The sequence below is a fragment of the Nanorana parkeri genome, unplaced genomic scaffold (assembly GCF_000935625.1).
Source record: "Nanorana parkeri isolate BGI_ZX_2015 unplaced genomic scaffold, ASM93562v1 scaffold29, whole genome shotgun sequence".
Lineage (NCBI taxonomy): Eukaryota > Metazoa > Chordata > Amphibia > Anura > Dicroglossidae > Nanorana > Nanorana parkeri.
Genome location: NW_017306297.1, coordinates 610,444 through 622,684, shown reverse-complemented (window position 1 = coordinate 622,684; position 12,241 = coordinate 610,444). Strand labels below are relative to the sequence as shown.

The following is a 12,241-nucleotide window of genomic DNA, read 5'->3' as shown; positions in this document are numbered from 1 at the left end:
ACGTGAAAAAGGCCATCTACATCAAACTGGAACAATCATCCCTGAACAGGGGTGGGGATCCTTGACATCATATTGCCATTTAACATCTGTCTTAGTGATTTGACAACAATTCACACCATTTGCCATATAAATTGTGTAATTAACCCTTAGGCAGTGTTTCTGGCACAAAGAATGGGATTATGAAGAAAAAAAAACTTCCACAACTTTCATCCCTCCCATTCAGTTTTTGCACAATCAACATCTACACATTCCAGGATGATTGAATTTAAGTGGCTGTGCAACCTGTGCAGATAAAAATGCTGGGGTATCTTCCTTCCTGGAAATTAAGACGTGGCTTGGAGAAGCTATGAAACATCTTCAACATTACGGAACCAAAACAATGGTTTCAGGCATCCCAACCCCTAAGGCCAGGGACAGCCAAAACCATAATTCTTTTGTTGCGCACACTGTAATTACTATGTTCCACTGTTTGGTTAGGTAAAAAAATGTAACTGCAGATTAATAAACGGCTGTGTGGCATCCCTTTGTTGTGCGTTTTTGTATGTGTAGCTGTATATACATTGTGTGTGTGTGTGTATATATCCACGTAGGCCACGTAAAATGACAGAGCGGGGTCACCACATGCTGAAGTGCACAGTGCCAGAAGTCACCAACTGTCTGCACATTCAATAGCTACAGACGTCCAAACTTCCTTCCGTGGCCTTCAGATTGGCAAAACAACAGTGCATAGAGAGCTTCGTGGAATGGGTTTCCATGGCCGAGCAGCTGCATCCAAGCCTTACATCACCAAGTGCAATGCAAAGAGTCGGATGCAGTGGTGTAAATCACACCACCGCTGGACTCTAGAGAAGTGGAGTGACGGATCACGTTTCTCTTTCTGGCAATCCGATGGACGTGTCTGGGTTTGGCGGTTGCCAGAAGAACAGTACTTGTCTGACTGCATTGTGCCAAGTGAAAAGTTTGCTGGAGGGGAGATTATGGTGTGGGGTTGTTTTTCAGGGGTTGGGCTTGGTCCCTTAGTTCCAGTGAAAGGAACTCTTAAGGCATCAGCATACCAAGACATTTTGGACAATTTCAATGCTCCCTGTTCCAACATGACTGCGCAACAGCAAGGTCCTTAAAGACATCTATGAGGGAGTTTGGGGTGGAGGAACTTGACTGGCCTGCACAGAGTCCTGACCTCAACCCGATAGAACACCTTTGGGATGAATTAGAGCAGAGACTGTGAGCCAGGCCTTCTCGTCCAACATCAGTACCTGACATCACAAATGCGCTTCTGGAAGAATGGTCAAACATTCCCATAGACACACTCCTAAACCTTGTGGACAGCCTTCCCAGAAGAGTTGAAGCTATTGACAGCTGCAAAGGGTGGGCCAACTCAATATTGAACCCTACGGACTAAGAACGGGATGCCAGTAAAGTTCATGTGCGTGTAAAGGCAGGCGTCCCAATACTTTTGGTAATATAGTATATATATATATATCTATATATTTATACAGTAATACCTTGGTTTACAAGTAACTTGGTTTGAGAGCGTTTTGCCAGACAAGCAAACATTTCTGAAAAATTTTGCTTTGATATACAAGCAAATGTCTTGCAAGAAGAGCAAAATTTTGTAGAAAAGCATCACCTGAATAAGGCTGTAGCAGTGTGAGCGATGAGTCTGTTTAACGACAATGCAATGTCACATTGGATAGATTCCTTGTTAAGGTTTCACGAAATGAAAAAGATTCAATTGAGTCAAGAGATAGCAGTGATTCCGTTACTGATAGTGAAAGTCGTCCTACGCAATAATCCTGCTCCCTCTTGTCCCTCTCACACCAGCCACGAAGGTACCGGTAATTGGTTAATTTTTCTTTATATTTTATACGTTATTATATTACAGTACAGTATTGTAATCATTTTATATGAATATTTTTGGGATGTGGAACGAATCATCGGAATTTCCATTATTTCCTATGGGGAAATTCGCTTTGATATACAAGCGCTTTGGATTACAAGCATGCTTCCGGAACTAATTATGCTCGTAAACCAAGGTATTACTGTATATATATAGATATATATACTGTATATATATATCTATATATATATTGTTGGACACATGTTCATACTCCCTGCATAAATCATTATGCAATTAGACAATTTAGGACAACTATCAAACCCCATAACTGTCGCATGATCTGCCAGGGCTATAGCTATTTTCTTGCATGTGAAACACTTGATGCATAAAATCACAAACACATAATTTTCTGAAATGTTTTTGCTTTTTCTACAGTGAGTTTAACTGGTCCTGCTCCAAAGCTAGCCCCATATAGACATGCGGTGAGTCTGATGTCTCCTCCCCTGCTGCTGTCAGTGACTCTCCATACCATATTCACCATTGTTATACAAACAAGTGCATTTTTTCTGGTACAGCAGCAACCATGGTACAATGAGACTGATGTTTTCAGGTGAGAATACTTTCATTTATTTAAATAGAGTAAATTATATTACTTTGCATATCATTAAAGTCAACTTGTCAATACCCACCAGACTAAAAAGGCCACAGAACCATACTTGCATATAATACAGTTTACAAAGAACAAGTTCTAATTACACTTTCTGATTCATGTCTTCATGTGTGTGGATATCTTTTAGAGACACGAGCACACCGTAAAATAAAGTTTGTTTTCATATATTTGTCTAAATTGTAATAATAAATAACTTAGGGCTTGGTAGAATTCCTTGTTGAAAGTTTTCTCTACACCTGTTTTTTTCAGTGTTGCCGCCGTATTGCCACAGTGTTTGTATTTGTTCCTTAATCTTAGAAACAAATGGGATAATGCATAATAAATAACATATTTATTTGTATTCTGTTTTTGTATTCAGTGCATGTGATCATCACAATCAAAGTTATGTCAACCACACAATGATAGCGCATTATGGTCAGTCACAGAATTTCCTGACTACCACGCTGTGGCCTGTGACTGGGATAAACCTAATCATTGTTGAGTTTGTATTCTGCAAAGGAAAGCCTTTTAGAAAACCAATATATACTAACTGTAAGTGCCTATGATATCATATTTGTCACTTTATGTAACATTGCATCTACTGTATAATGTAAATTTATTAAACCCCCCAGAAGTCCCTGTTATAGGTCCTGTATATTCCGTTATAGATACTGTATATTCAAAAACATTATTTTATATGCTTCTGAACAAATATTTTCTGAAAGAGATACAAAATATTTGTTAGATATTTTTTATACACTGATTACTGGAAAATAGGTATTAATGACCTTTTTGGAAAAAAGAAATACACTTTTCTGGAGATTAGAAGAGTTTAAGGATTAAGAGTATCTATAATGTAGGTGACAATGTTAAGAGCAACAAAATCCGATGGTTTGCTTTTTAATAAAGTAGTCAGCAGCAATACTTGAATTTTAATATCTTATATTTAATTTTCTTAAAAACGTGGACACAACTTGAGTAGAAATCAGCCGTACTGAGCTGGAATGAATAGCCGAACGTCGTTCGGCTCTGTTCACTTTGGCTCAGTTATTCACTTGGCTGCCTTTGGCAGCTTAGTAAATATCCCTATAAATCTCCCCACAGCACACATCAAATTCACTCTGTTTTCCCTGCTGCCTCCTCACCCCCTTAAACACATAGCATTCCAGAAGCTTAACAAGCCTAGCCAGCTCACCTCAGGAATCAGGAATTCCCCCAGCTCTTATTACGTGGCTCTGCTGCCAACAGCTCTCCTCCTGCAAATACACACCTTCACTCCCCACCTGTAATCTCTGCCACTACAACCTCTCAGCTCTGAAACTATCAGGTTCTGGTTAGGTCCCTGCTCCTGCAGTAGGTCTTCCCCAGGGAGAAGGCAGGATCTCTGACAGACAGCAGAGATTCAGAGACTGGAATCAGCATGGAAGTTGTCTAAGCATCTGTGTGTGCTTAGCAAGCTGCATGGAAATGATGGAGGTGTGAATTTGCAGGAAGAGTGCTGTGGCCAGCAAAGGTATGATGAGAGCTATTGGGGATCTCCTGAGATGAGCTGGCCAGGGTTGCAAAGCTCCTGGGGCGAATGTGTATGAGGCGGATGAGGGCAGCAAGGATAACAGCATGAAATTGAAAATGAGCCATACTAAAAGACATCTCTCCCATCTGCCTCTCCCCCCCGCCCCCCACTTCTGCAAATACACATACCCCTTCTTATCCAACAGAAATCCCTACCTGGCCCCCCTGCTGGCACATCACTCACTGACTACTGTCATACCCTCTGCATTCCTCTCCTGCAAATAATCTACTCTCCGCTTCTAAACATATTGGCTGCAATGACACCCTCCGCACTCCACTCCTGCACATTCTGGATGCTATCTTACCCTTTCACAATCCTTTTCTGCACAAACTGCCCACTGCCATGTCCTCCGCGCTCCTCTCCTGAACAAAATGGCTGCCATAATATCCTCCGCGCTCCTCTCCTGCACATACTGCCCACTGTCATACCTGCCACTAGTTCTCTACTACACATGCTGACATACTTTCTGCTCTCTTCCTCTGCCCTCTTCTGCACAGTTCAAGCACTAAAACTTTTTTTTTTTAATAGTCGCCAGCCTTTCAAATTCTCTAACAGATACACTTTGCTTGTATTAATTAATCACCATTTGAAATCATGATCAATGCTGGCAAATGTAATATTGGCTGAATATATTAAAAATGTGGCCAATGATACTGCAACTTAACTTTCCCATTGAAGAAATGAAAACCCAGAAGTCGGTAAACATCCACCTCCCATACAGTATGAGCTGACCTCTATGTTATCCTGTAAATATTGTTTAATAAAATAATAGTAACGACCTAGGTAGAATTTTACAATATTTATTGTATAATTGTTTTTCTATATAGCACTAAGCTGTATACCAAATTTATTTTATATTTCATTTGATTCCTAAATAATACACTAAGGAGACCCTAGATAGAAGCATTGAGCAAACAATTAGTTAATGCTTTATAAAGTTTAAATTATATCCTAAACTTGGTACGTATATACACTGCGCATTAAGGAGTGTATAATTTAGAGTATAAATCTAGTAACAACACTACAACTGCAATTATGTTTATTTTCTTGTAGATGTATTATGCATATTAATATTAGCTCAACTGGGGGCCTTCCTTTTTATGCTGTTTGCTGATATTGGAACACTGTACAGTTCCATGGAGGTATGTATAAGATGAGAATTAATTAAATATATGTATGAAGAAGAGCATGTCATTCAAGAATGTGTTCAAATTAAATATTAACTCATGAACTGACATACTCAAGATAGAATACAGAAGTACAAGTAGTACTAAAAAAGTCACTATTTATATAACAGCACATGCATTCAATTTACTAACCTATAATGATCCCTATTTGGCATATTATTTTAAGTAGTAAATACCACTAAGAACTGAAAATAACAATCACATAGCAAAAAGTAAAAATAATAATAATAATAAATAATAATTTAAAAAAAAGAAAAATCAGTGTTTCTCTCCTGGGCGGCCGGGAGCGGGAGACTCCTGGAACGCCCGGGAGAGTTTGATGTCAGGAGATCAATGTCCATGGTCTGCCGCCTCCTGTAGTTTTCTGCAGTCAGCCTGTAGTGGGTGAACCTGTTGCGCCCTTCCCACAGTTCTGCTCCCTGCATACGCTATGTACAGCCCAGTATTCCTATCCTCCTAGACAAAATGGGCATTTAACCCATGCAGTGTAGAGGGGGATCTACTACAAGGCTTAATTTTTCTCTAGCTCAAAGTTCAGCTTTAAAGAAGGTCTGCAAACAGTCAGATATTATATTCTTATCTCTTCTGTTAACTCCATAAATGCCTATTATAAAAATGAAATATTTGCATCTAAATATGATTAATTCTATGGGCTTTTGTGCTGTACCTAAAACCATTGTTGCATGTGCATGTATATGTTCATTTACTGTGGTAACATATTTTTATGTAATCTCTCAGCTTGTCTGCACACCATACTATTGGAGAATCGAAATATTAAGCATGCTTATTGTGCTTTTCATTGCATCCTATGGTGTGGAAGTAAGTTTTTTTTTTAAATGATTTTATGAATCTTGCGTTACACACATCAATATATAATATTTAATTACTATAAACATATTTTTGGCAAAGATTTCTGGATGCATGTTATAATTGTTTATGACAGTAATGCTTATAGTAAGTGCATGCATTTTCAAGCTTTCAAATTAAGTGGTGAACTACTGTTTAAAATATGCAGTCCAAAAAAACAAACAAATTGAAGCTAAACTTGAATAAGATTAATAACCAGAAAGATTGAATGGGTGGGCATAATGTCATACCTAACTCATATATAAGATATACATTTTCTCCAACAGGGTGAGACATGTGCACATATGATAACATCAATCTTTTGTAGTTTGCAAATGGGATCATTAGACAGTGTGCTCATTGGAGGAATTGTTTATTGCTTACTGCATATCTGTAACATGTGGAAAGCTATGTGTTATGTGAGCTTATATATGAGATTAATACATCTTTTTTCTTTGTTAGATCTTTGTTTACAATAGAACACTCTGGCAATTTATTATGAAGATTTCAGGTTACAAATCAAAGAGTCATTACAAGAAACTCAAGAGCACATTGGAAAAGGACATAAACTTGCAAAAAAGAATGTCTTATTCAAGGCCACAGTTGGAACTAATGGCAAATGAGTGTGTTTAATGTATTTATCAGTGAAAAAGTGTCAGTCATAGTGCAAATTGTGTTTAGAAACAGTATATTGGGGCTGATTTGCTAAAGGAGCATAGAATGGTCTCACCCTGTCATCAAACATCTCCCCCTTATGTTTCCCTTCTGCTCTTAGTACACAAAAGAAAAAGTCTCTATGAAAAGTTAATAGTTAATGTGGACACTTGGCATCTATTTTGGAGTCTCTCCTATTGTTAGCCAGAAGATACATTCATTTTTAAAGGCCCCATGGCAAGTAATAATTGTGTGCACTAGCAAACAAAAGGCTACCTCATACATTTTTGCTTTAACCTCTTGCCGTCCGCCCGTAGTAAAAAAACGGACAGACGGCACTGCTGCGTTTGCGGGTTGCCGTCTCCAGACGGCAATTTTTTTCTGCTCGCGCGCGCCCCCTAGCGGGCACGCACGGGCAGAAAAGACCCGACCGTTGCACACACCCGTTACCGGGTGTTTCACATATAGGCGATCAGCGGGTCCATAGCCCGCCGATCGCCTATATGTGCTCGTTCGCGGCACCCCCCCCACCAGGGTTGTTATCCCCCTATATAATAGCAATACCAATAAGTGCAAAAAAAATAAATATAAATAAAAAAAAATAAAAGTAACACATAAAAAAGTAAAATAAAATAAAAGTCACATATAAAAAAAGGGGAAAAAAACCCCCCAAAATGTTTAACTCCCCCACCCCCACGTTTACGCGCCTATAAACGTAAATACGCGTCCGGTGCCCCAGCGCGCAAAAATTACAATTGCGCTACACATGTTACATATCGCCGCGAACGTCGCAGTGAGAGCAATCATTTTAGGGCCATCAATCACTGATAACACTAAACTGATGAGCGGTAACAGCTTTTAAAGCGTCGCCTATGGCCAATTTTGGGTATTATCGTTTTTTGAGGTTTCGCGCGCGCACGCAATTTTAAGGCTTGACATGTTTAGTGTCTTTTTACCCGACGTGACCCCATCTTTTATATTTTACCAAAAAATTGGGTAATAATAAATGTTTTATCATTTAATATAGGGGAAACTGTTTTTTTTTTTAAATTTCGGTAATTTTTCCTTAATATAGTAAAAAAATAAAACCCCCAGTGGTGAATAAATACCACCAAAAGAAAGCTCTATCTGTCCCCAAAAAAGGGTATAAAATTCATTTCAGTACAGCGCTGCATGACGGAATAAATGTCAGTCAAAGTACCGCAGCGCTGAATACTGAAAAATGGCCTGGATGGGAAGGGGGTTTAACACCGCGGATGTCAACTGGTTAACCTGCCCCTTCTGCCTTCCAAGCCTTGCTATTGATCTGCCTATCACAGTGAGGGGCCAATAGTAAGGGAGTTGAACAAAGTGCTTACTTTTTAGCTTAATTAACTTGTTTGTATTATAGAACACCCAGGATTTTAAGGGTCCTGCAGTGTTCTAGAAGAAGCTTAAAAGTACCCATTGGTGTCCACTGTTGCATACAAATCATAAATTAGTATGTACAGGTTGGTTTAAATATTTGTAAATGGCTTATATTGGAATATATGTCTTCCATGATGATCATAAGTTCTAAGACCATCTGGAAAATGCAACAAATTTCAATATTTGGGCTTTTACTGAATTACTTATTATAGAATAAAACACTCATAAATCTTACAGGGCTATTTACAAAAGGGTGTGGAGAAGGCAGGAGAAGTGAACAATCTAGGGCCACAATAGCTGATTTGGAAAAATCCTCCTATTCAGCTCACTTTCCAGTTCAGCTATGTTGTCCTAGATTGTTAACTTCCCCTGCCTTCTCCAAACTCTTCACCCTTTTGTGAATAACCCTGTTAGAGAAGTGAGCTTGATGGTTGCTTAAAGTGACAGTTTCTTTTTTTTTCCAAAAACACTTTATTTCCGTTTGACATACATCTCACTGTACAATACTCTGAGCATGACATTAACACAACCATAATACAGAGATGACATTTTATCGCTTATCTAACAATGCCATCGTGTTCTACAAAAGTCCAAGATTAGCGACCACAATGTACGGATTATTATAAACAGATTAAGACTGTAATTTAAACAATTAAGTTGCGCTCGGTCAGATTGTGAATAGGTGTTGAAATAAATGTAATAATCTCTCAAAACAAAGGGAAATATTACCTGCAGATAACAAAATAAATATCTCCACTAGTGACAGCGAATGAATGATTAAAAGGTATGTGAACGTGTCAATCACAACCCGGTGTTACTCGAGTGTTTGTATATGTATAGTGGGCTTTGACATACTGAACAGATCATTTATTGAGTGATAGAAAATACAGTGCAACCCAGTGCGCTCTGGTTCCTCTCAAAGCGGGAACTGCGGGGTTAATAGGCTCAAATCCTAACGACAATGTAGCAAGCAGTCATTTCAGAGAAATTGCGGTTTGCATAAAACAGTAATTACTTTCCTTATTTCCGTAATGTCTGAGTGGAAAGTTTGTTCGTTCACCAGAGGGTTCCTCAGGGATGTCCGCAAGAGTCCATGTCAGACCACACAATCGCCCAGAGAATCCGGAAAGGTCTGTGGTTATAATGATCCGCCACAATCTTTTCTCTCCAGATCTAGCAATCTGGTATAGTTTTCTCCTCTTATAACAGGTTTTCTAAAGACTCACCGCCCGACTGACGGCAAAGACCTGTTGAAAAAAACTCCCAGGGGAAAAAACGGAGAAAGAAGGCGGGACCTTCTAAGTGCAGTAATTAAAAAGTTTTTTTTTGGTTTTTTTTTAAACGGAGAAAGAAGGCGGGACCTTCTAAGTGCAGTAATTAAAAAAGTTTATTATTTATTATTTATTATTATACATATACAAACACTCGAGTAACACCGGGCTGTGATTGACACGTTCACATACCTTTTAATCATTCATTCACTGTCACTGGTGGAGATATTTTTTTTGTTATCTGCAGGTAATCTTTCCCTTTGTTTCGAGAGATTATTACATTTATTTCAACACCTATTCACAATCTGACCGAGCGCAACTTACTTGCTACACATTAGATTTACCTACACACATAGTTGCCGCTGGTCCAATTAGTTTTTGAGTCACTCACTCCTAGCGCAGTGATTTTTGGATTATTATTGTAATTTAAACAAACTAAAACAAAAACGCAACCGAACATAGTACCATGGGTCCTATATAGCCCTGTGTATATAGTGTATTATGCTTGGTGGAGGGGGATCCTCTCTGGTATGGGTTCAATTGTATTACCCTCGTGTACACATTACTAACCCTCTTCCTAGTGACGCTGTCCTGTTACTGGGGTGAGGTATGCAAGTAAGTACATAGATTAGTATTAAAGAATATTGGACTTTTGGCCAGTTTCGTGTCTGTCTCCGTCTTTCCCATACGGTATTGTGGAATTACTTTATTGTGGAATTACTTTGTGTCCCCTTTCCCAGGTTAGCAAGTAGGACACTCTTAGAAAATCTAAAAGGATATAAAAATGTCTCTTTTTCTGCTGCAGTAAAAACAAAAGTAATAAAGGAAATCCATCTGTTGTAAAAGGACGTGATCTTTTTATCTTCCTCTATCTGGGTTTCAGCATCCAGCTTTTCTAAGGGGAGTAGGCTGAGGAGGTCCTCTTTGAGCCTTTGGATAGTGGGAGGAGTAGGAGAGAGCCATTCTCTCATTATGCATCTTCTGGCGCTAGCAGTGAGATGCCTATCCACTGCTTGTCAAATCTACTTAGTGTAGAGGGCATTTCCCAGTAGTTAAACAGCAGTAGAAGAGCGTTAAGTGGGATCTGTTGGCCCACATCAGACTACAAAAACACAGTTACTGAAACCCAGAAAGATTGGATCAGGGGACAGGTCCACAAACAATGAAACAGGGGAGCAGCCAATAGCTTACACTTCGGGCAATGATCAAGATAAACTATGTCACCGCCCTGTTTACGTTTAATCTGGAAGGCATAATATGCTCTGTGAATAATGCGGTACTGTGTTTCTCGCCACTTTTCGTTAATCATAGCTGAGCATGTGTTACGGTACCCCATGCAGTATCTTTTCGACAATGTCTTCTACAGGAATATCGTTTTGCCATTTGGTAAGATTAGAGTGTGACAGGGAAGGGTGGCAGTTTCTTTAAAGCTGGTTTAGATAAGAATGTTTTTGGGGACAGAGTACTAGTCACATAATTTACCTGTAATTAAGTGTATCCTATTTCCTGCTGGCTGCTGATCATTGTAAACATCCTTCCTTCTGTGATGTTGGATCCTCCTCATAGTGGTGAACGTCCATTGACTGCCTCCTCTGTAACAGTGGAGGATCGGTGCCGCTTTCCCTCACCTTCTTCCTCCTAATGTAGTCACAAAACTCCTAGTATTATTTTTACAGAATGCAAGGTGTTCTGTGAACGGAGAGGGGGGTGGTGAATGACAGGATCACACTCCTCGGTTCACAGAATGCCTTGCATTTTGTGAAAACAATACTAGCCTGCACAGGGTTGATGTCACATGACAGTGACATTGTTCCCCTGCATCGAGGGAGCAAGGCACATTCTCGTAAGCTCTGGGTATTTTGTGACAGCTGTGCCAGAGGTGGGGCTGTTGGGGGAGCACCGTGAAATTTATTATAAGTGGGTCAAGAAGTGGGCATATGTCATTGTTACAGTCAGTGTTACTGTGACTCTTTTACATTTCCATGAATAGCTACATTTGCAGAGAATGGTGTCCAGCCCAACAAAGAGGCCTCATTTCAGGGACTTTTTGTGCATTGTTGTGCCTTGACAGTCAGTTTGAGATTCATGGGCTTCCTTTGTTAAACGCACAATAATGTGCAAAATAACATGCATTAAAACACTGCCCATGTGTATGTTTGTATGGGCCTTTAGTTAACAATTGTTAGGTAAACAAGAATGCTTTCAGATTTTAAAGTCATGTTTAAAGGATGCCATTTCTCCAAACTGATATGAATGCAGTGTTTCCCAGGCATCTACTGGCACAATAATTGTAACCTGAACTAACACCTTAAGGAATGTCTAATATGGGCATTCCCCTTTAAATGTACTTTATGTAGATTTCCTCTCAATTCTTTTTGTGTTTCCAAGACAGGAAGTGAAGCGTAATCTCCTCAGGGGGACAAAGACAGAAATAAATAACCTAAGAAGGGTTTTAATCCTTCCCTACTTTATCCAAAACTAAAAACTTTGGCTTATACATATGCTTTAAGCTAGCTGAATATTCACTTTTAAAGATGAACATTATCTACTTCAGTAGTCAATCAATCTCAAGACCTTCTGCACTAAATAAACCAATCCCTACAAAAAAACAATAAAGACAAACCCTCCCAAAAAAATGTTTGAGCAGCCAGCACCATCCAAGTGTTTTATACTTCTACACCAGGGATGGCAAACACAAGGCCCGCGGGCCGGACCTTGTAATGTGGCCCGCACAGCAGCCACCTCATTTTGCCATGTCTCATGGCGGGGGAGGGCGGAGGACGGAGCCGCCGTCCCTAACTAAGGCAGAGAAGG

At 39.4% G+C, this 12,241-nt stretch overlaps 1 protein-coding gene across 1 annotated transcript in view; it reads left to right on the top strand.

Moving 5' to 3' along the window:
* The window catches only part of LOC108795655 (probable cation-transporting ATPase 13A4), a 67,332-nt gene extending 60,459 nt beyond the window's left edge, over window positions 1–6,873 (top strand). The window contains exons 27-31 of the mRNA XM_018566948.1: window positions 2,276–2,450; window positions 2,869–3,041; window positions 5,116–5,204; window positions 5,988–6,068; window positions 6,558–6,873. Of these exons, the coding sequence (XP_018422450.1) occupies window positions 2,276–2,450; window positions 2,869–3,041; window positions 5,116–5,204; window positions 5,988–6,068; window positions 6,558–6,728 (689 nt within the window). The 3' untranslated portion in view covers window positions 6,729–6,873. The remainder of the gene's footprint in view (window positions 1–2,275; window positions 2,451–2,868; window positions 3,042–5,115; window positions 5,205–5,987; window positions 6,069–6,557) is intronic.
* Window positions 6,874–12,241: the final 5,368 nt, after the last annotated feature.